The sequence below is a fragment of the Mytilus californianus genome, unplaced genomic scaffold (genome assembly GCF_021869535.1).
Source record: "Mytilus californianus isolate M0D057914Y unplaced genomic scaffold, xbMytCali1.0.p SCAF_40, whole genome shotgun sequence".
Taxonomy (NCBI): domain Eukaryota; kingdom Metazoa; phylum Mollusca; class Bivalvia; order Mytilida; family Mytilidae; genus Mytilus; species Mytilus californianus.
Genome location: NW_026262691.1, coordinates 824595 through 845612, shown reverse-complemented (window position 1 = coordinate 845612; position 21018 = coordinate 824595). Strand labels below are relative to the sequence as shown.

At 34.9% G+C, this 21018-nt stretch overlaps 1 protein-coding gene across 1 annotated transcript in view; it reads left to right on the top strand.

The window, feature by feature from the left end:
• Positions 1 to 1516: 1516 nt before the first annotated feature.
• The window catches only part of LOC127699758 (fibroblast growth factor receptor 2-like), a gene marked incomplete at its 5' end in the record, with an annotated part of 55038 nt that continues 35536 nt past the window's right edge, over positions 1517 to 21018 (top strand). Inside the window, 3 exons of the mRNA XM_052203065.1 lie at positions 1517 to 1699; positions 7668 to 7791; positions 16269 to 16541. Of these exons, the coding sequence (XP_052059025.1) occupies positions 1517 to 1699; positions 7668 to 7791; positions 16269 to 16541 (580 nt within the window). The remainder of the gene's footprint in view (positions 1700 to 7667; positions 7792 to 16268; positions 16542 to 21018) is intronic.

Here is a 21018-nt window from a genome sequence, read left to right as displayed (position 1 = left end):
TAATGCCCTTTTATAAATGGAAAAAATGCAAAATTTTTGGTTTCCGTTCTCTAACTTAAGTTGCCTCAACCAAATGTTATGAAACTTATACACAATGCTTTTTACCACAAAACACAGATCAAGTTGGATTTTGGTGGCGTCACTTTAATCATTATCGAGTTATGCCCCTTTATAAATAGAAAAATTGCAAAATTTTTAGTTTCCATTCTCTAACTTAAGTTTGCCTCAACCAAATGATATGAAACTTATACACAAGGCTTATTACCACAAAATAAAGATCAAGATTGAATTTTGGTGGGGTCACTTTAACCATTCTCGAGTTATGCCCTTTTATAAATGGAAAAAATGCAAAATTTTTGGTTTCTGTTCTCTAACTTAAGTTGCCTCAACCAAATGTTATGAAACTTATACACAATGCTTTTTACCACAAAACACAGATCAAGTTGGATTTTGGTGGCGTCACTTTAATCATTATCATAATTATCGAGTTGTGCCACTTTATAAATCGAAAAATTGCAAAATTTTTAGTTTCCGTTCTGTAACTTAAGTTTGCCCCAACCAAGAATTATGAAACCTATATACAATACTTATTACCACAAAACTCAGATCAAGTACAAATATGGGTAGCGTCACTTTTATTGTTCTTGAGTTGTGTCCCTTTATAATGTTGTATGCAAGCGTGGGCATCATCTGTGTCCATGGGGACACATCCTCCATTTATTTGTTATTATCTTGAATATTATGATAGATAAAGCATTTAGAGCAAATCTGACATGGGGTAAAAATGTTCAAAAGGTCAAGATCTATCAGCCCTGATATTTTCAGACAAACGCCACTAAATTGATTATTTTAAGGAAATTTTGCAGTTTTTGGTTATTATCTTGAATATTTGAATATTATTGAAGATAAAGATAAACTGTAAACAGCAAAAATGTTCAGCAAAGTAAGATCTACAAAAAAGTTCATATGACCAAAATTGTCAATTGACCCCTTAAGGAGTTATTGCTCTTTAAGGACAATTTTACACAAGTTGTTTATGTTTTTTAAATTTAAAAATCTTCTCAAATGAATCTAGTATAAATTTTGTATTTTATTTCCTTGTACGTCAAGAAACATAGACACTATGGCATAAATGGAACATAAGGGTAAAATGCATTTATTTGCTTTTGAAGAAAATATGACAGATACAATGAACATTTAAATGGCATGTTTAAGCCACTCATTAATATATATTGAAAAGCAAAAATAATCATTGATGAAAGATTTAAGGAAAAAAATAACAGGTGAGCGATTCAGGCTCTTGAGAGCCTCTTGTTTCTAATACTAAATACAATAAGTCAACTTTATTGGTGTATGGAAATATTTTATGATATACATGTCAGTCTCACAGGTTTTATGTGATCTTGACCTCATTTTCATGGTTCATTGCTCAGTGTTAAAATTTTGTGTTTTGGTCTGTTTTTCTTAAACTATATGCAATTTAGGTCAACTATAACTGTTGTATTGAAGGATTGTACGCTGTTTATGTCTGTCTGGCACGGGTCCACCAGTTTTTAAAGATAAAACCAATGGGGAGTGGATTGCCAGACCAGAAATGTCTCCTGTGGAAATTAAATGTGTTGCTTGTGGAAAACCAAAACCTACCATTAAGTGGTATAAAAACAAACAGTACATTGACCCTGGTGTGAAGGGAGGACAGGTAAGTGACACGAGAAAAAATAATTGAAATAATACATTAAAAAGTTAAGTACTTTAAGACCAAAATGATAAGCATGGACAGAGCAAAACTTTTCATTTAAGCCATGTGGAACTTTAACTTTGGCAATGACTTTTACAAATGGTAAATAGAGACAGTTTGATATATATTGTTATACAAGAAATAATGACATGAAAATTTGAAGTAGAGTGAAGAGGTGCACCTGAATTTATAAATATAATGTCAATTAATCCCCATATAAACATTTTTATTTAAGTCATAATTATTTGGTTATTCTGATAGTCTGAGGTGGAACATACCAAAGAGACATTCAACCTCATATGCTAGAAACAAACTTACAAAGCCATGGAAAAAAAAAATAATAATAATAATAATAGAAACAGCAGTCCACAAAAGAACACATTGAAACTAAAGACTGCGCAACATGAGCTCTACCAAAAAGCTGTGTGATGTCAGGTGATCCAGAATCGTAATCAGAATCTGCTTTTTCTGTGACCCACATCATTTCACTCATGTTGACCAAAGTACATTTTGTATGAAGCGTGGAAGCATTTCATTCTAAAAATGTATGCAAAAAATAGAACAATTCGTTCCCAAGTTGAGATTTTTAATAATAGAGTTCAATATAATGTGAAAATTGACATTAATTAAATTAGAATATAATTCACGTTAACTATGGGCCTATGACATTTGCGCCAATTTAAAAAAGTTTCGATCTTTCATTTGTGCCAATTTGATTCTTTCATTTGCGTCGATTTGATTCTTTCATTTGCGCCGATTGTGCACAGTTGAATTACAAGTAAATGTTATTTTTAGCTCACCTAGCCTGAAGGGCCAAGTGAGCTTTTCTTGGCGTCCGTCGTCCGTTGTCCCTCGTCGTCGTCCTTCGTAGTTAGCTTTTACAAAAATCTTCTCCTCTGAAACCACTGGGCCAAATTTAACCAAACTTTGCCACAATCATCATTAGGGTATCTAGTTTAAAAAATGTGTCCAATGACCCCGCCAACCAACCAAGATGGCCGCCATGGCTAAAAATAGAACATAGGGGTAAAATATAGATTTTGGCTTATATAAATATCTCTGAAACCAAAGCATTTAGAGTAAATCTGACTTAGGTAAAACTGATTATCAGGTCAAGATCTATCAGCCCTGAAATTTTTAGACAAATCTTACAACCCGTTGTTGGGTTGCTGCCCCTGAATAGGTAATTTTAAGGAAATTTTGCAGTTTTTGGTTATTATCTTGAATATTATTATAGATAGAAATAAATTGTAAACAGCAATAATGTTTAGCAAAGTAAGATCTACAAATAAGTTGTCATGACCAAAATTGTCAGTCGACCCCTTTAGGAGTTATTGCCCTTTATAGTCAATTTTTAACAATTTTTCGTAAATTTTTGTAATCTTTTACAAAAATCTTCTTCTCTGAAACTACTGAGACAAATTTAACCATACTTGGCCTTTATCATTATTAGGGTATCTAGTTTAAAAAATTTGTTCCATGACCCCGCCTTCCAACCATCATGGCCGACATGGTTAAAAATAGAACATAGGGGTAAAATGCAGTTTTTGGTTTATATCTCTGAAACTAAAGCATTAAGAGCAAATCTGACAGGTGGCATAAATGTTCATCAGATTTAGATTTATCTGCCCTGAAATTTTCAGACGAATCAGACAACCCGTTGTTGGGTTGCTGCCCATGAGTTAGTAATTTTACAGAAATTTTGCAGTTTTTTGTTATTATCTTAGATATCATTATAATGTCTAATATCTAATACTATTAATTATGATTTTAACCTTATTTTACATGATTTCCAAAGCATCAGTAAATACAGGTGAGCGACACAGGCTCTTGAGAGCCTCTAGTTTATTTATCAATATAAACCCCTTCTTTTAGCCAGTTGTACATATGTTATGAATTGTCAATTATGACATGTATATAACGGTTGTCCCCTGCACATAGATTGTTGGCGTTTTCTTCTGGCTCAGAAATGGTGGAGGAAAGTCCAGTCTGTTGGGCTAAGTACTGAGTATAAAGACAAATCAAGTGACACTGGTAAATGGCTATCGTAATTTTTCAGGCTACCATTCCTTCCCCCTGTTGAATTCAATGACTGCTTCACGTTTGAAATTATGTCTGAAACTCGTTGAAAACTGTTAAAGGATGAATAACAGTCCAGAATTGTTTCATTTGCATTACAAGAAACACTCATATTTGCACCACCCTAACATATAACTTTATGGGTATCATCGAGAAAATCCAGGCTGTTACTTATAACAGAAGAGGTGTTTATACATGTAATGATAAATAAGAAATAACATTCACCTGTAAACAACCTATACACAATCAGATAAAATGAAAGAAAAAATCAGCGCAAGTGAAAGAAAAAATCAGTGCAAATGAAATGCATATATAAGCGCAAATGCAAAACGCTGGTTAACTTGATCTCATCACAAACATCTAGGTGATCTTGAATTAAAACATAATAGGATATTGGATCACCCTACCTGTGTAACACAACCCAAATCAGGTTACTGTATAGTCATACAGGTATTCTAACCAGTTTTGATTTTTGTCATGTTCCTTCAATATACACATATCTAGAAATTCATCTCTGGGATGGTGGTGACCCCTTCATTGATAGGTATAACTCTATTATTAAAAATCTCAACTTGGGAACAAATTGCTCCATTTTTGTCGAGCCTGCGACTTTTGTCGCAGAAAGCTCGACATAGGGATAGTGATCCAGCGGCGGTGGCTACGGCGGCGGTGGCGGCGTTAGCTAACTTCTTAAAAGCTTTATATTTTAGAAGGTGGAAGATCTGGATGCTTCATACTTTGTGTATGGATGCCTCATGTTACGAAGTTTCCGTTAGTCACATGTCCAATGTCCTTGACCTCATTTTCATGGTTCAGTGACTACTTGAAAAAAAAAGTTAAGATTATTTGTAATGTTAAATTCTCTCTTATTATAAGTAATAGGATAACTATATTTGGTATGTGCGTACCTTGCAAGGTCCTCATGCCCGTCAGACAGATTTCACTTGACCTTTACCTCATTTCATGGATCAGTGAACAAGGTTAAGTTTTGGTGGTCAAGTCCATATCTCAGATTCTATAAGCAATAGGTCTAGCATATTCGGTGTATGGAAGGACTGTAAGGTGTACATGTCCAACTGGCAGGTGTCATCTGACCTTGACCTCATTTTCATGATTCAGTGGTCATAGTTAAGTTTTTGTGTTTTGGTCTGTTTTTCTTATGCTGTATGCAATAGGTCTATGGAATGATTGTAAGGTGTACATGTCTAGCTGGCAGGTGTCATCTGACCTTGACCTCATTTTCTTGGTTCAGTGGTCAAAGTTAAGTTTTTGAGTTTTGGTATTTTTTTCTAATACTATATGCAATAGTTCAACTATATTTGGTGTATGGAAATATTTTATGATCTATATGTCAGTCACGCAGCTTTTATTTGACCTTGACCTCATTTTCAAGGTTCATTGCTCAGTGTTAAGTTTTTGTGTTTTGGTCTGTTTTTCTTAAACTATAAGCAATAGGTCAACTATATGTTGTATGGAAGAATTGTTAGCTGTACATGCCTGCCTAGCATGGTTCATCTGACCTTGACCTCATTTCATGGTTCATTGGTCAATGTTTAGTTTACTTGGTTAATGTTTAATTTATGTGACAGTTGTAATAAAGCTTTATATTTAGGACTATCAACATAATATCAATGATTAGTAAAGAAGGCGAGACATTTCAGCGTGTGCACTCTTGTTAATAATATTCATAATACCTACCAGTGAAAATTGACATTGATTTACGGTAAATTCAGAAATTATTGCGTGCATTTATTATTGCAATTTTGTCATTTTAGACTAAAATGCGATTTTAATTTTTGCAATATTCAGAAAAATCCTGTTTGATTCATATATAAAGTTTCAAAATGTGAGTTTTAATTATTGCGATGATAACCCTGTCGCATTTTTGGCAATAATAAAAACATCACAATAATTTCTGAATTTACAGTAACTAGAACATACTCACTGATTTCAAATCAGTGGTGGATGAATTTCCTTCTCTTCAAGAAAAAAATCCACTTACAATATTTCTATCGAACATGATATAATAATATCACCATAACAAAAACCCAACATTTACATCTGTATACAGCAACATGTTGAACTGCAAATAAACAATAAAATACCATACAAATAAATGAATTTGTATGCTAACATCCTATTCTGGAAAACTAGGTACAACTAATTTTTCTCCAAATGCTTTTGTCGATCTTGCTTGGCTAAGCCATGTCTAACAAAAGTCATACCCTTACTCTGAACTCTCATTGACTTGTCATCAATACAGAGGCTTTGTAAATCACTACATCTTCTAAATGTAGTTATGGCAACTAAAAATACTGTTTTTAAAGTTACATACTTTAAATCAACTTCCTGCATATATAAGGCTCAAATGGTAATTCTTTTCAAGAGCCCTGCAAGGGCTGTATAGCCAGTCAAGATCGTTGAAAACTTCCATATATATTTCAAGAGCCTGTAACAATAATTCTAAGTTCCATTCAGGTAAAACTTTGGGTACATGTTCTCCCAAGGAATTGTCAGAGCATATAAGGCCAAAGCATTGGGATGAGGAATCCAGGTGCAAAATATTTCTGTCTGGCGATTTTCCCATGATGCAAGCAAATCTATCAATGGGGTTCCCCAAATCTGAAATGACTGCTGTACTATTGTCTTGTTCAAAGACCATTCTGTAAGACAAACCTTTTCCTGATTCAAATGATTCGCCCATGTGACCCCAATAACCTGTCATTGAAGCATCTCTCATTATGGTCACATTGATTTTCGGCAATTGCAAATATCGGCCTTTCAGCGTAGCTTTCTGTTAAGGAAGCAGGGATCAATACTCCCAGTCTCACAGGAAAAATCATGATAGGTAATGCAAGCGCTGGAATATCATATCAAATTGGTGATATATGTATACTCTATGAACCGAAGGCACTGCTGGAATGGATGTTTTACTAAACACATGGTCTTTAATAGCTTTAAAATTTATACATAGATTTGGTGCAATCTTATTGAAACATTTTTTGAATCTGGAATAATTTTGAATTCTGGAAAATTGATTAGAAATATATGATGAAAACTAACCCAACTAAATAGGGTTAGCCATGCGGCTATGGTTAATTTTACTTTCACTATCATTTCAGTATGAACTAATTAACCCCCTTAGCCATGCGCGCATGGCTTAACCCTATTAAGTTTGGTTAGTTTTCATTCATAAATTTCTCATCAATTTTCCAGAATTCGAAATTATTCCAGATTCAAATAAGTCCTTGTTTTGAGGTGAATGCGACTTAATTTGATTTGTTTAATAGGGAGATTCAATGAAGGAACCGTCATACTGCATATAGGAATTATGGTTGTTTGCTTTGAATATAAACATCAATGGAAGATTTTGATAAGTTGAAATAAGTGATTACAAGGAATGTAAGAATATGAATGAAAGATGCAAGGCCAAAAATTTTTTAAAAAAATACAAAATTAAATGCAAAGCAATCATGGATCTTCAAATGTTATTATATTAATAGTATACTGTAAATTCAGAAATTATTGTGTGCATTTATTATTGCGATTTTGTCATTTTAGACTAAAATGCGATTTTAATTTTTGCGATATTGAGAAAAATCCTATTTAATTCATATTAAAAATTTCAAAATGCATTAGTTTAAATTATTGCGATTATAACCCTTTTGCATTTTTCGCAATAATAAAAACATCGCAATAATTTCTGAATTTACAGTACCTCAATATATGGAAATTGGCATAGTAAAAATAAATTGAATTGAAAATAAAATTGTTTTGTTTACAAAATGTCTACAAAAAAAAGTTTTATTCTTGATATGTTACAGATTTAATGAATTATGTATATTTTCAGTACAACATAAGAAAAAATAAACTCAAGATAGCTAGACTTCTTAAATCTGATGAAGGAAACTATACATGTGTGCTAGAGAACGAACATGGAAAATTGAATTTTACCTTCAAACTTGAAGTGTTAAGTATGTGAAATTTGAATGAATACATTTTATTGAGAAATAAAATAGCAGTATTTTCTGGAATCTAGGTAGTATTTTGAATTGCAGATCTAGATGATTGACACTTTTGATAACTACAGATGTTGATGGTGTCAATTAAATAACAAATTCCATAAATATTTGGTATGAAATAGAAAAAAGCTGATTTGTAGAGTTTTTATTTTTGACAATTATTTTTAAAGATTAAATGTTGCACATGAAATAATTAGAACAACCATACATTGTCTCTTAATATAAAATTTTATTTGTACAAGGCTTAGAAACAGATAGAAAGCGAAGCTGTGCCGAGCATTTCTTTCCTGTTTTAAGCTGAGTACAAATAAACTTTATATTAAGGGACATGCAATGTATGGTCATTCTTTCTATTCTGCAACTCCTGTAACTGTCTCAAATGAAATGACGGTACATAAAGACAGCGCTAACGCGTATAAGTACATGTATAATTCCCGCGGTATTATGATAGTTTCTACTTATCCACAAGATTATGCATTAACATGTTTATGGATTACAGCTTACTAGTAAAAAAAAATATTTCTTTTACCAGTACAGAGAGTTTCAATCAAAATCTATTCAGTGTAATCAGGTAATTAAACAGATATATCATGTTATGGAGGGGTATTTGGGAAAAATACCAGTCTTGGGACCAAATTTCCCTTGCCTAGCGACTCGGGAAATTTACATGTAACACTCCCTCGACTGGTATTTTTCCCAAATACCCCTCCATAACATGATATATCTGTTCAAAAACCATCAATAAGACGTAAAATTTCTGCAACCCCTTATGTTTTATTGGCTTCATAAATTAATCTCTATGGAGACGCATTGTCATTGTCCTAAACAAGGCGATATATGGTCAGTGACTATATCACAAATGATTATATGGTCAATGCAATTTGACTGTGCAAATAGCACAGCTGCAGTATATTAGTATATATACAAACAATTGCAATTTTCAATCTATAACTGAATGTATGTACCATATGCCTAAGATAAATTGAAAATTCTTTTTTGATAGAGTTGTTTACAAATTTTTTTAATTTGAATAATGATTAGATAAATATAGATTCAATAAAATTAGTGACAGGGCTTCCGAAACAGTCATATTGTTCCGACTTGTGCGATAAATTACATTTTTGACTTCTTGTGCCTTTATATAAAAATAAGAAGATGTAGTACAATTGCCAATGAAACAACTCTCCACAAGAGACCAAGTGACATATAGGATTAACAACTTAAGTAACCGTACTGCCTTCAACGATGAACAAAACCCATACTGCATAGTCAGCTATAAAAGGCCCCAAAATGACAAAATGTAAAAAACAATTCAAATGAGAAAACTATTTTATTATGTTAGAAATAATTAACAAAAAACAAATATGATAAATAGCAACAAATGATAACCACTGAATTACAAGCCTGAACCTGACATATGACTTCGGTTTGCCATTTTAACATAATTCTTATATGCTTTGCATATCTATAAATACTTGAATTGGATTGGTCTGTTAGCATTTTTTCTTTTGGTTTACACTTCCATAGATCATGTTGCCAAAACTACTTCTGTAACCTTCATTATGATCTATTCATGCGCAATACAGATACATGGGATCAAGAATTTCAAGGGGATCAATCAAATTTAGATTGCAAAAAACAAATACTTATTATTTCCGTTATTTCTTTTCTTATGAATAATAAAACAAAAATATGCATTTAAGCTTAGAAAATGTATAAAATTACAATAAAATAAAATTCAGCGAAATTTCATGAATGAGCTTGGCTTATTAAAGTCATGGGAAAGCCTGACGACATATGAATGAAAACTCTCAACATGAATATTACTCCGTTTCTTGTACGCTTCCAATTTAAATGATATCCAAGTTTTAGAGGTAGGTGTTATATATTTGATATTAAAATTCTATTGCATTGATCGATCATTAATGGATTAAAAAAGTCAATATCAGGCGGCTTACTTCCTAGTTTCAAAATGTCAATTGTGCATTTTTAATAATGATTACTAGAAGCCAATGTACCAAAAATTGTAAATTAAGAATTGCAACTGTTCTGGTTTAGAATTATTAGGATTAATTACATTTTTTCTAGAGGTTAATGGTCCATCATCCAAGCATCCATAGGATGTGATGGATGATGGACATTCCGTAAGGAAGCCGAAGGGGTTTGCGGGTTAAAGATGAATATCTTATTCTACAGGCTAGTAACTACCTTGTTTTACAGTTAAGTGATTTTAAATCATTAGTCTGAGTCACCTGTACAAATCCACTCATGCGTGCATATATAATCCCGTGCACACCTGTATTCTGTCTCATTTTAAAGTATCACGAAAAAGGATGAGAGACAAAAACTCATTTAATTGTATATAATATGGATGGGCCATAAATCAAGGGCGGGTCTTTAACCTGCTAAGCCTTCGGCTTCCTTTCAGAATGTCTATCACCCATCACATCCTATGGATGCTTGGATGATGGACCATTCTATTACAGAAGCCTACAGCTTCTTGGTTAAAGATGAATCTTTAAAGTAAAGAAAATCAATTAAATGAGATAAAAATGGCCACAAAATTAAAGATTTGAAACATCCAATTTGCTGTCATAAAATGTTTCAATAATATAAAATTTTCTATAATTGTCTGTATCATAATCACGAAAATTAATGAAAGTTCATCTTTCCATCAACATAATCAAATTATTCACATTTCCATCATGACACAAAGTCCATAAAGTTCATTCATATATCCAACACAACACAAATCCAGGAAAATCGACAGCTCTGGTCAATCCACAATGTTACTGGTTTCTGTAAATAATGGAACTCCTGTAAAATATTATTTAGGTTGTCATTAAACAGACAAAACAGCATTGATAAATTTCTTTTTACATGTCTTAACACCTCCTTTAGCTTCAACCTCTCTTAGATAAAATTTAAATGTTTTTGCAGATTTCCAATTTGCTGTTTTCATAATTGTATCTTGAGTGATACCAGAACTAAAAGCTGCAGATGTAGAGGCGCCTCTGAAAGAATGTGCCTGAAATTTTGTAACATCAATACAAGATGAAGTCAAGACAATTTTTAAGCATCTAGCTAAAGTTGAGGTTGATATTTTAGGCCATGTTCTAAAAGATACCAGGAGATAATCATCCTTGCGCAATTTTTTGGTAGCCTTCAAATAATATTTTAATGTGTATACTGGACAAAGTTCTTTTTTCTTGTATGCATCCAGAGTTATTTCTGGGTTAATTCTACCAATTTTGTCTGTTTTTTGTAAACAGTTCATAGTAAAAACGACAGTTTTACTAGATGTATCCATGTAATTCAAATTCAATTTTGTCATTTTTTTAGCTCTTTGAGCAGTAGCTAAAGCTAATAAAGCTGCATTTTTTAAAGTTAACATCTTGAGACTTAAACTTTCCATTGGAAATAAAGTTTCTAAATAACGAACAACTTTACCAACATCCCATGTGATGGAATATTTAGGCAAAGGTGGTCTTGCGTTAAAAATTCCTTTCATAAATCTGGAAATGAGATTACTATTGATTACTGTATTACAACCAATTGATGCCAGAGTCTGGCCAATAGAACATTTATTCATATTAATGCAACTATAAGATTTGCCATCATCATAGAGTCTAGCAAGAAAATTTAATACTTGTACTTCATTTGGTGAAGTGGTATTGATTTTTTGTGTATTACACCAAAGATACCATTTCCGCCAACTATATTCATATTGTCGCAAGGTAGAGACTCTCCATGACTGAGTGATGATGTTTCCAGCTGATTTTGAAATTCCCTTCTTTTGGAGGGAATGCCTGATACTACACAAGCGACTAGGAATAACTTTCTCATGTATAGCGGGTGCTTTTGATTGTTGTGTACAAGTCTTAAAAGATCTTGACAAAAAGGGAGAATAACAGGATAGTCGACCAAACAATTCAATAACCTTGGAAACCAAGGTTGGGATGGCCATATTGGAACTATCATTAAAACCATTCTCATCTGTTCCTCTTCTATCTTGCTCAAAATTCTTGCTATGATACTGAAAGGAGGAAAAACATATGGTAAATAATTCTTCCAAGAAAAAGCATCAGAAGCCATAGCCTCTGGATCGGGAAACCATGAGACATATCTACTTAACTGTTTATTAAGTCTAGAAGCAATTAAATCAATATTTGGTTGAAAGAAATGCCCACAAACATTTCTAAATATATTTTCTTTCAACTTCCATTCAGAAGAGTCACTAAAATTTCTTGACAACTGATCAGGAGTAATATTATCTTTCCCTGCAATATGGACTGCTGTAATAAAATTGTTTCTATCAGCAGCCCAGAACCATATTTCTCTTATTACTTCCAACAGTGCTACAACACCTGCACCTCCCATGTTATTTATATATTGAACTGCTGTAGAACTATCAGATTTAATACAAATATGAGAATTTGAAATTTTTTTTTTTCCTAATGAAAAAAGTGCATATTTTATAGCTAAAAGTTCTAATATATTAATGTTTGAAATGCTTTCAGATTTCATCCATCTTCCTTGAGTCTCATTTTTTCCATAAACGGCTCCCCATCCAATTTTAGAAGCATCAGTTTCAATATACTCAGTAGGAGTGCCAAAGCTTATACTTTTTCCTTCATTCCTAGCTACATTTTTAATCCACCATAAAATTTCATTTCTTGAATTTTCAGAGAGACTCATGATAACATCATAATTGTCATTGTTATTGCTCAGAGCTAAAGTTTTCTCAATATCTAAATTTCTATGAAAAATTGGTGCTAATAAAACTGCACATGAAGCTGAAGTAAATAAACCTATTAAAGAACTTACTTCCCTGATAACAGGATTGTATAAACTATAGATTTTGTTTGCACTTTTCAAAATCTTTTGTATTTTTTCTTCTGTCAGAAACACTTTAAATTGCACAGAATCAATCAAATATCCTAGAAAAATTATTCTCTGTGTTGGAATGAAGACTGATTTTTCTTTATTTGGTTTCTTATATGAGAAAAAACTACTTTCATAAGTTTTGTAAAAATTCTAGGTGCACTTTAATTGCTAACCCAAAACAAAGACAAGTAAATTCATAAATCTGATCTTTCCAAACAAATTTCAAATATTTTCTACATTTTTTGTTCATTGAAATTGAAAAATATGCATCGCATAAATCAATTGATATAAGATAATCATTCTTTCTAATATTCAACAAAACAAACTGTAAATTTTCCTGTTTGAAATGGAAATATTTCACATATTGATTCAGACCTTTCAAATTTATTACAGGCCTATATTTTCCATTCTTCTTCTGAACAAGACAAATATTTTATATAAATTCATCTTTCTCATGTTTTGAAATTTGTATTGCACTTTTTGACAATAAGATTTGAATTTCATTATCAATTAGTTCTGTTTCAGTTTTGTCAAACTTCATAAATTTTGGCATAAAAAATTGAACCGGTTTATTTTCAAATTCAATTTTATAACTGTTTTGAACTAGACTAAGAATCCAAGGATCGTATGATATTTTTTCCCAATTTTGTAAACCAAAACAAATAGACCCAGCTATAAAAGTGCAAGATAGGTTATTTACCTCTAATATCTCCTGCTTCTTTGGTTTTTGAACCAGCTCTCCCTCTGTAGCGGGAGTTTCTCATGCCTCTTTGGCCATAATTGCTGATTGTTTATACCTGGGGGGGGGGGCAACCCCCTTGTCTCCAGTTTTTAGCTCACCGGGGCCCGAAGGGCTCCATGTGAGCTTATGCCATCACTTGTCGTCCGTCGTCTGTCGTCGTTGTCTGTCGTCGTAAACTATTTAAAAAATCTTCTCCTCTGAAACTACTGGGCCAAATACCTTCAAACTTTAACTAAATGTTCCTTAGGGTATCTAGTTTATAAATTTTATTCTAAATTTTGATCCATCGACAAACATGGCCGCTATGGCTAAAAATAGAACATAAGGGTCAAATGCAGTTTTTGACTTATATCTCAAAAACTAAATCTTTTAGAGCAAATAAGACAGGGTAAAATTGTTTAATTGGTCAAGATCTATCAGCCCTGAAATTTTCAGACGAATCGAACAACCCATTGTTGGGTTGCTGCCACCGAATTGGTAGTTTTAACAAAATTTTGCAGTTTTTTGTTATTATTTTGAATATTATTATAGATATATATAAACTGTAAGCAGCAATAATGTTCAGCAAAGTATGATCTACAAAAAAGTTAATATAACCATAATTGTCAATTGACCCCTTAAGGAGTTATTGCCCTTTAAAGACAATTTTACACAATTTGTTCATCAAGTTTGCTAACATTTAAAAATCTTCTCCTCTGAAACTACTGGGCCAATTACCTTCAAACTTTAACTAAATGTTCCTTAGGGTATCTTGTTTATAAATTGTAACCAAAGTTTGTATCCATTGACAAACATGGCCGCCATGGCCAAAATTGGAACATAAGGGTCAAATGCAGTTTTTGGCTTATATCTCAAAAACTAAGTCTGTTAGAGCAAATGCGACATGGGGTAAAATTGTATAATTGATCAAGATCTATCGGCCCTGAAATTATCAGACGAATCGAACAACCCATTGTTGGGTTGCTGCCACCGAATCGGTAGTTTTAACAAAATTTTGCAGTCAAACTGTTTTTTGTTATTATTTTGAATATTATTATAGATAATAAACTGTAAGCAGCAATAATGTTCAGCAAAGTAAGATCTACAAAAAAGTTAATATGACCAAAATTGTCAATTGACCCCTTAAGGAGTTATTGCCCTTTAAAGACAATTTTACACAATTTGTTCATCAAGTTTGCTAACATTTAAAAATCTTCTCCTGTGAAATACAGGTAAGCGATTCAGGCTCTTGAGAGCCTCTTGTTTGAAGTAGCTGTATTTACAACTCCCTTCATCTTCTGGGAATCATTAATATCTTTCACTTTTTTGGACACATCATCTCTGAACAAATATTCCGTAACGTCTAAATGTCTTGTACACAGTTGATGGTACTTCTGATCCATATTATTTTTCAGTGTCATGCGTCTAACATATGTTATTTCAAAAAATGCTGCACATAGCATTGACAGGGCATTAATGTTGACTCTCATTTTAGCCACCGTTTTTACTGCATCTGGTTTAGTCAGTGCCTCTGCAGTTAGCAGTACTGGTACAATGCCAAAACCCAGGATCCTTTGTATTGTTTGAAAAGACAAATCATCACTTCTGGCTTGGCGATTCAATAGATGCCAAATCTCAGGATTAACCTTTGGAGGTGCCAATGACTTACTATTTGAAGGAACTTTATAATCCTTTGCTATTTCTGTAATAACAGACTTACGATTTGTCACAGCGTTTACAAGAGCAGCGATACTCTTATGTGTTTCATCACCAAACTTGTCATCATCTTCGAAAATTTACGAATAGCATTAGCGAACTCTTCCTCGTTGTTTTCCCCTAACTCAACCTCATCATCTGCATTGTTATTGTTGCCAAAAATGTCATATTGACTGAAATCAATTTCACCTTTAGAGGGTTATAATTGACTATGTACTTTTGTTTCTTATAACTATGGACTCAACTGTGCTTATTAATGCTAATAATGTTTTATGTTTCATTACAGATGACCGTGTCATTGTTCTACATTAAAGACTTGTACGAATAAATAGACATTGTTCTTATTTATGACCACGGCCAAAGATTACTCAAGACCTGTGGAGAACAACACTTAAACGACAATGCCTGCAGTACAGTTTCCTATACCTGGATGTGAATATATCACTGACGATCTTGATGCAGCAATCGTTGCTGTACTCATCACTGTTCATAGCACAGCACACGCTCCGGGACCAGTCACAGCAGTGAAAGTAGAAAAAGTGAAAAGACTGGTTATATCAACAGCTGGAACTAGTGAAGAATGGACATATTTTGAATCACGGTGGTCCGATTATGTTGAAGCAACGAAAATTGCCGGCAGTGACAAGGTAGTTGACCTTCTAGAATGCTGTGATGAGCAGCTATACAAGGACTTGACACGATCAGCAGGGGGTAGTCTAACAAACAAACCTGTGCAAGAAGTGTTAGCCGCAATCAAGAAACTTGCTGTTCGTGAGGAAAATACGATGGTGGCTAGAGTCACACTTCATAATATGCGCCAAGACCATGACGAACCAGTACGTAGTTTTTGTGCACGTTTGCGAGGACAAGTCGGTGTTTGCAAATTCTTCATAAAGTGCCCTACTTGTATAAACACAGATGTGAACTATACAGACACCATTATTCGGGACGTTCTTGCACGAGGCATTTCCGATCCAGAAATCCAACTTGACCTCCTCGGTGACAAAAACCAAGACATGACCCTTGAAGAATTAAGTCACTCAATTCGTTGAAGCAAAAGATTCAGGGAAACGTTCTGCATCTAGATTACTTGATTCTCAAATAGTTCAAGCAGCTAGCAGCTCTTATAAAAAGGCAAAGCAGACAGCCGTGAGGGACAAAAATGAAGCTTGTTCATATTGTGGCAAAAAGGGACACAGCAAAAGTGCATCAGATTGTCTCCATAAGTCAGATTGCCCTGCATATGGCCATAAGTGTGGATACTGCAACTGTGAACACCACTTTGAAAAGGTTTGTAGGAGTAAGGAAAAATCATCAAAAACTGGTACAGCTACTCCTAATGCAGACGATTGTGAATGTGCTGTGTTTGATTCACTGTGTAGCATATCCAGCAATTCACATAAAATAAATGGCAGAACGCTAGCCATAGACCATCATCTTTATGATAATCTGTCAGATACCTGGATCATCAAGGCATCGAAACCACAACCATTCGTCAACCTTGTTTTGAGGATTATGAAGCATTTGGTTTCAACATGACAAAAAGGACAAATACTGTTGCCATCTCTGCTATGGCGGATACAGGGAGCCAGAGCTGCCTTGCCGGTATCAAGGTCATCCATCGACTAGGAATAAATCAGACTGAATTAATCCCTGTCATTATGAAAATGCATGCTGCCAATAACAAAGGTATCACGATCTTTGGTGCAACAATACTCCGCAATATCCGGCAAAGATGATCAAGGTAGACATGAAGACAAATGACGTATGTTATTCACAACTCTGATAAGCTATTTGTTATCAGAGACGCTTGCATTGCTTTTCGAATGATCTCCGACAGCTTCCCAACAATTGGTGAAATAGATGAGAAGCAACCAACTCCTGGTACTGAGAATCCTCACAACATCACAAACAACATCGGAAGTGTTAATGGCCTAGATACCACCTGTAATTGTCCTCAAAGGAAGCTGCCGCCTCCAATTCCGATGAAGTTACCATATCCAGCAACTTAAATCAACCTCACAAAAATAAAACAATTTCTCATGGACTATTACAAATCTAGTACCATCAATATATGTGATCACCAACCATTGCCACTGATGGAGATGGACCACCAATGCGATTGATGGTGGATCCCGAAGCTGAACCCGTTGCTCAGCACACTCCAGTACCAGTACCAATCCACTGGAAAGAGGAAGTCAAAGCTGGTCTTGATCAAGATGTCCGACTTGGCGTATTGGAACATGTTCCGGTTGGGGAACCTGTCACATGGTGCCATAGAATGGTCGTTTGTGCCAAGAAAAATGGAAAACCACGTCGCACAGTTGATTTTCAACCCCTTAATGTGCACGCAACACGTGAAACACACCATACGCCTTCATCTTTTCACCAGGCTAGATCAGTACTGAATGGAAAGAGGAAAACCGTTTTTGACGCCTGGAACAGCTATCATAGTGTGCCAATTCCTGAGGAGGATCTGCATCTGACTACCTTCATTACTCCCTGGGGCAGATATCATTACAAGACTGCTCCAATGTTACATAGCTTCAGGCGACGCCTATACAAGACGATATGATGAAGTTGTTGCCGACATTCCGAACAAAACCAAATGTGTAGATGACGTCCTCCTATGGGCTGATTCAATTGGGGAAAGCTTTTTTCAAGCTGCACAATAGCTCGATATATGTGGTTGTCATGGCATTACTCTTAATCCTGAGAAGTTCATATTTGGTCAAAGATGTTGTAGAATTCGCTGGATTTGAAACACGTCCAACACTGTCCGCCCTTGCATGAAATACCTAAGAGCGATCCTAGATTTTCCAACTCCTAGAAATATCACGGATGTACGATCATGGTTTGGTCTCGTTAATCAAGTGTCCTATGCCTTCAGCATGGCTGATAAGAAGCTTTTCTTCAGGCAATTATTGAAACCCAGAACACCATTTTCCGGGGATGAACACATCAACAGACTGATCGAGGAATCAAAAGCTGCTATCATAAGCGAAATAGAAAAGGGCGTTCGCATCTTTGATAAAAGTAAACCGACATGCCTTGCTACAGATTGGTCAAAATCTGGTATTGGCTTCTGGCTATTTCAGAAACATTGTTCCTACATAGGAAGTGAACCATTCTGTTGTAACACAGGATGGCGGATAATGCTTGTCGGGAGTAGATTTACACCTCCAGCTGAATTCCGTTATGCGCCAGTAGAAGGCAAAGCTCTAGCCGTTGTCAACGCTTTGGACAAAATGAGGTATTTTGTACTGGGATGCAAGGATCTTATTATAGCTGTTGACCATAAACCCCTCCTGAAAATATTCAGTGACAGATCTTTAGAAGACATCGATCTCGATTTCATGCCTTTGAAATTTGAAAGAGAAAACACTCAGATATTGTTTCCGGATGATTCATGTACCAGGTGTCAAACATCATGCCGCTGACGGTGTGTCATGTCATCCAACTGGGGATCCTGAAAAACTTATTCTCTAAGATGACATAGCAGCCATCAAGAATAGTACAATGTCGTTGCCACCTGCCACATCATTTTTATCAGATATACAGCATTCAGATTTAGATTCAGATGCTACTGAAATAGATAACAGTGTCTTTATATCAGCCTATCCTCGCTTGATTCGCTTGCAGTCAGATCTGTTACTTGGGACAGAGTTCGTACCGCTACAGCAAGTGATGACAGTATGAATGAACTTATCAACTTGATTGAGTCTGATAATCTTGAATTTCGACATGAATTTCCTCCACAACTGCGGGAATACTTCCAATTCCATGAACACCTTTACACTATTGATGGTGTTATAATATACAAGGACAGAATCGTCATTCCCCCCAGTCTCCAAGAGGAAGTTTTGTCTGCTTTACACGCAGCCCATCAAGGAGTAACAGCAATGAGCAGACTCATCGGTTTTTTGGCCAGGTATCACCCCGCTATTTCAGCCCACAAGCCGGATGCAACCATTGTAATCAGATAGCACCTTCTAACCCGAGTGCTCCACCCACACCTCTGATGTCACCAGACTACCCGTTTCAATGCGTCTCTTCTGACTTCTTTTAATTCAAAGGGATTTGCTACCTTGTCATAGTTGACCGATACTCAAAACTGGCCAATTGTTGAAAGATCATCAAATGGAGCAACCGGACTCATAACCTGCCTTCGACTCGGATGCATTTCAACGGGCAATGCTACTGTACAGAAATACACCTGACAGAGACACAAAACTTTCACCTGCGATATGCGTCTTTGGTCATCCAATCAGGGATTTCATTTTCATTCCGATTCCGCCAGCAAGATACTCTCCTCACAATACTTGGAGGGAAACGTTAGATGCCCGTGAAGAAGCTTTAAGAAACCGCCACATCAAACAGGGCAAACGCTTATTGGAACACACAAAAAGACTACCTCAACTTGCCATTGGTGATTGTGTGCGTATTCAGAACCAGATAGGACATTACTCACTAAAATGGGACAAAACTGGCATCATCATTGAAGACCGCCAATTTGATCAATATGCAGTAAAGGTTGATGGCTCTGGAAGAGTGACTTTAGGCAACAGAAAGTTTCCCAGGAAGTATGTTCCTGACAAGGGCATCAAAACAACAAAGATTATACAAGATGACCTTTGTTATAAGACTGTACCTGCCCCACCATCATTCGACCCAAAACAGGTACTAAAACCAACTCCTGATACATTAATGGAAACCCCAAAAACTTCGACTCGAGAAAAGCATTATCCACTTGGTCAGGCAATTTCAGACTCCAAGGACAGCTCTACACCAGAAATCACCTATTCACAAGATTTGCCTAGCGAGCGAAAACTGCACATGCAGAGTAGAAAATCTGCATCCTGAGCACCGTCGTTTGGAATTCAGAGAAATACCACTTGCAATTGACTATCTAATAAAAGTCCTAGTTTAGAATAAATTCTTCTGAACTCATCTTCTCTTTCTTTTTCTTTATCTGAAGAGGTTGCATTATTTCCCCGTTTTTTGGGAGCTTTACCTTTCTTATTCTTGCCGGCTCCCTTACCCTGGCCTCTTTCATTGTTTTGTTTACTTGCGCTAGTTTTCTTTAATTTCTTAACAGTTTCTGGGGGAACCACGGCCGACATTATTTATCTCTTTTTGGGTGGTGAAATGTGGACTGACTCAGCCACTGCAGAGAACCCAGAAAAACTAGCTTCGTCACCAGACGCTAAGATGGACATAATTTCAGCCGCTACTTGGCGTTCTAGCCTTAGAATAAAATGAGACAGAATACAGGTGTGCACAGGTTTATATATGCACACATGAGTGGATTTGTACAGGTGACTATGATTTAAAATCACTCAACTGTAAAACAAGGTCGTTACTAGCCTGTAGAATAAGATATTCATCTTTAACCAAGAAGCTGTAGGCTTCTGTAATAGAATGATATGTAAACTGGGTCGCTTACTCACAAACTTTACATAAAAGTCCTTTTGACAGACTTTGTTTGTGAGTTAATTGCCCCAGTTTACACATAATAATCTCAAGAAAAAATGTGTTTTATCCTAAAATGATTCAGAATTTTTTTTATGTTGATGCAATCTTTTTGACCAGACCTTTTTTCTTTAAAAAGTCACACATAAAAGTCACATTTCGGGTCATTAAAGTGACATGATGAATTAAGTAATGTACTATCAAATCAACCCTACTTTGATAACCACTCATTACAATAAAAGGTTCATTAAATGTCTGCCAACTGAAATTTACTGGCAACTGAAATTTACTGGTCAGTGTAAAAGAATGTAAATGTTTTAACAGCGATTTAAAGAATCTTAAGCAGATCTTAGTATGCTATTGTTGCACACTTTAAAAATGCA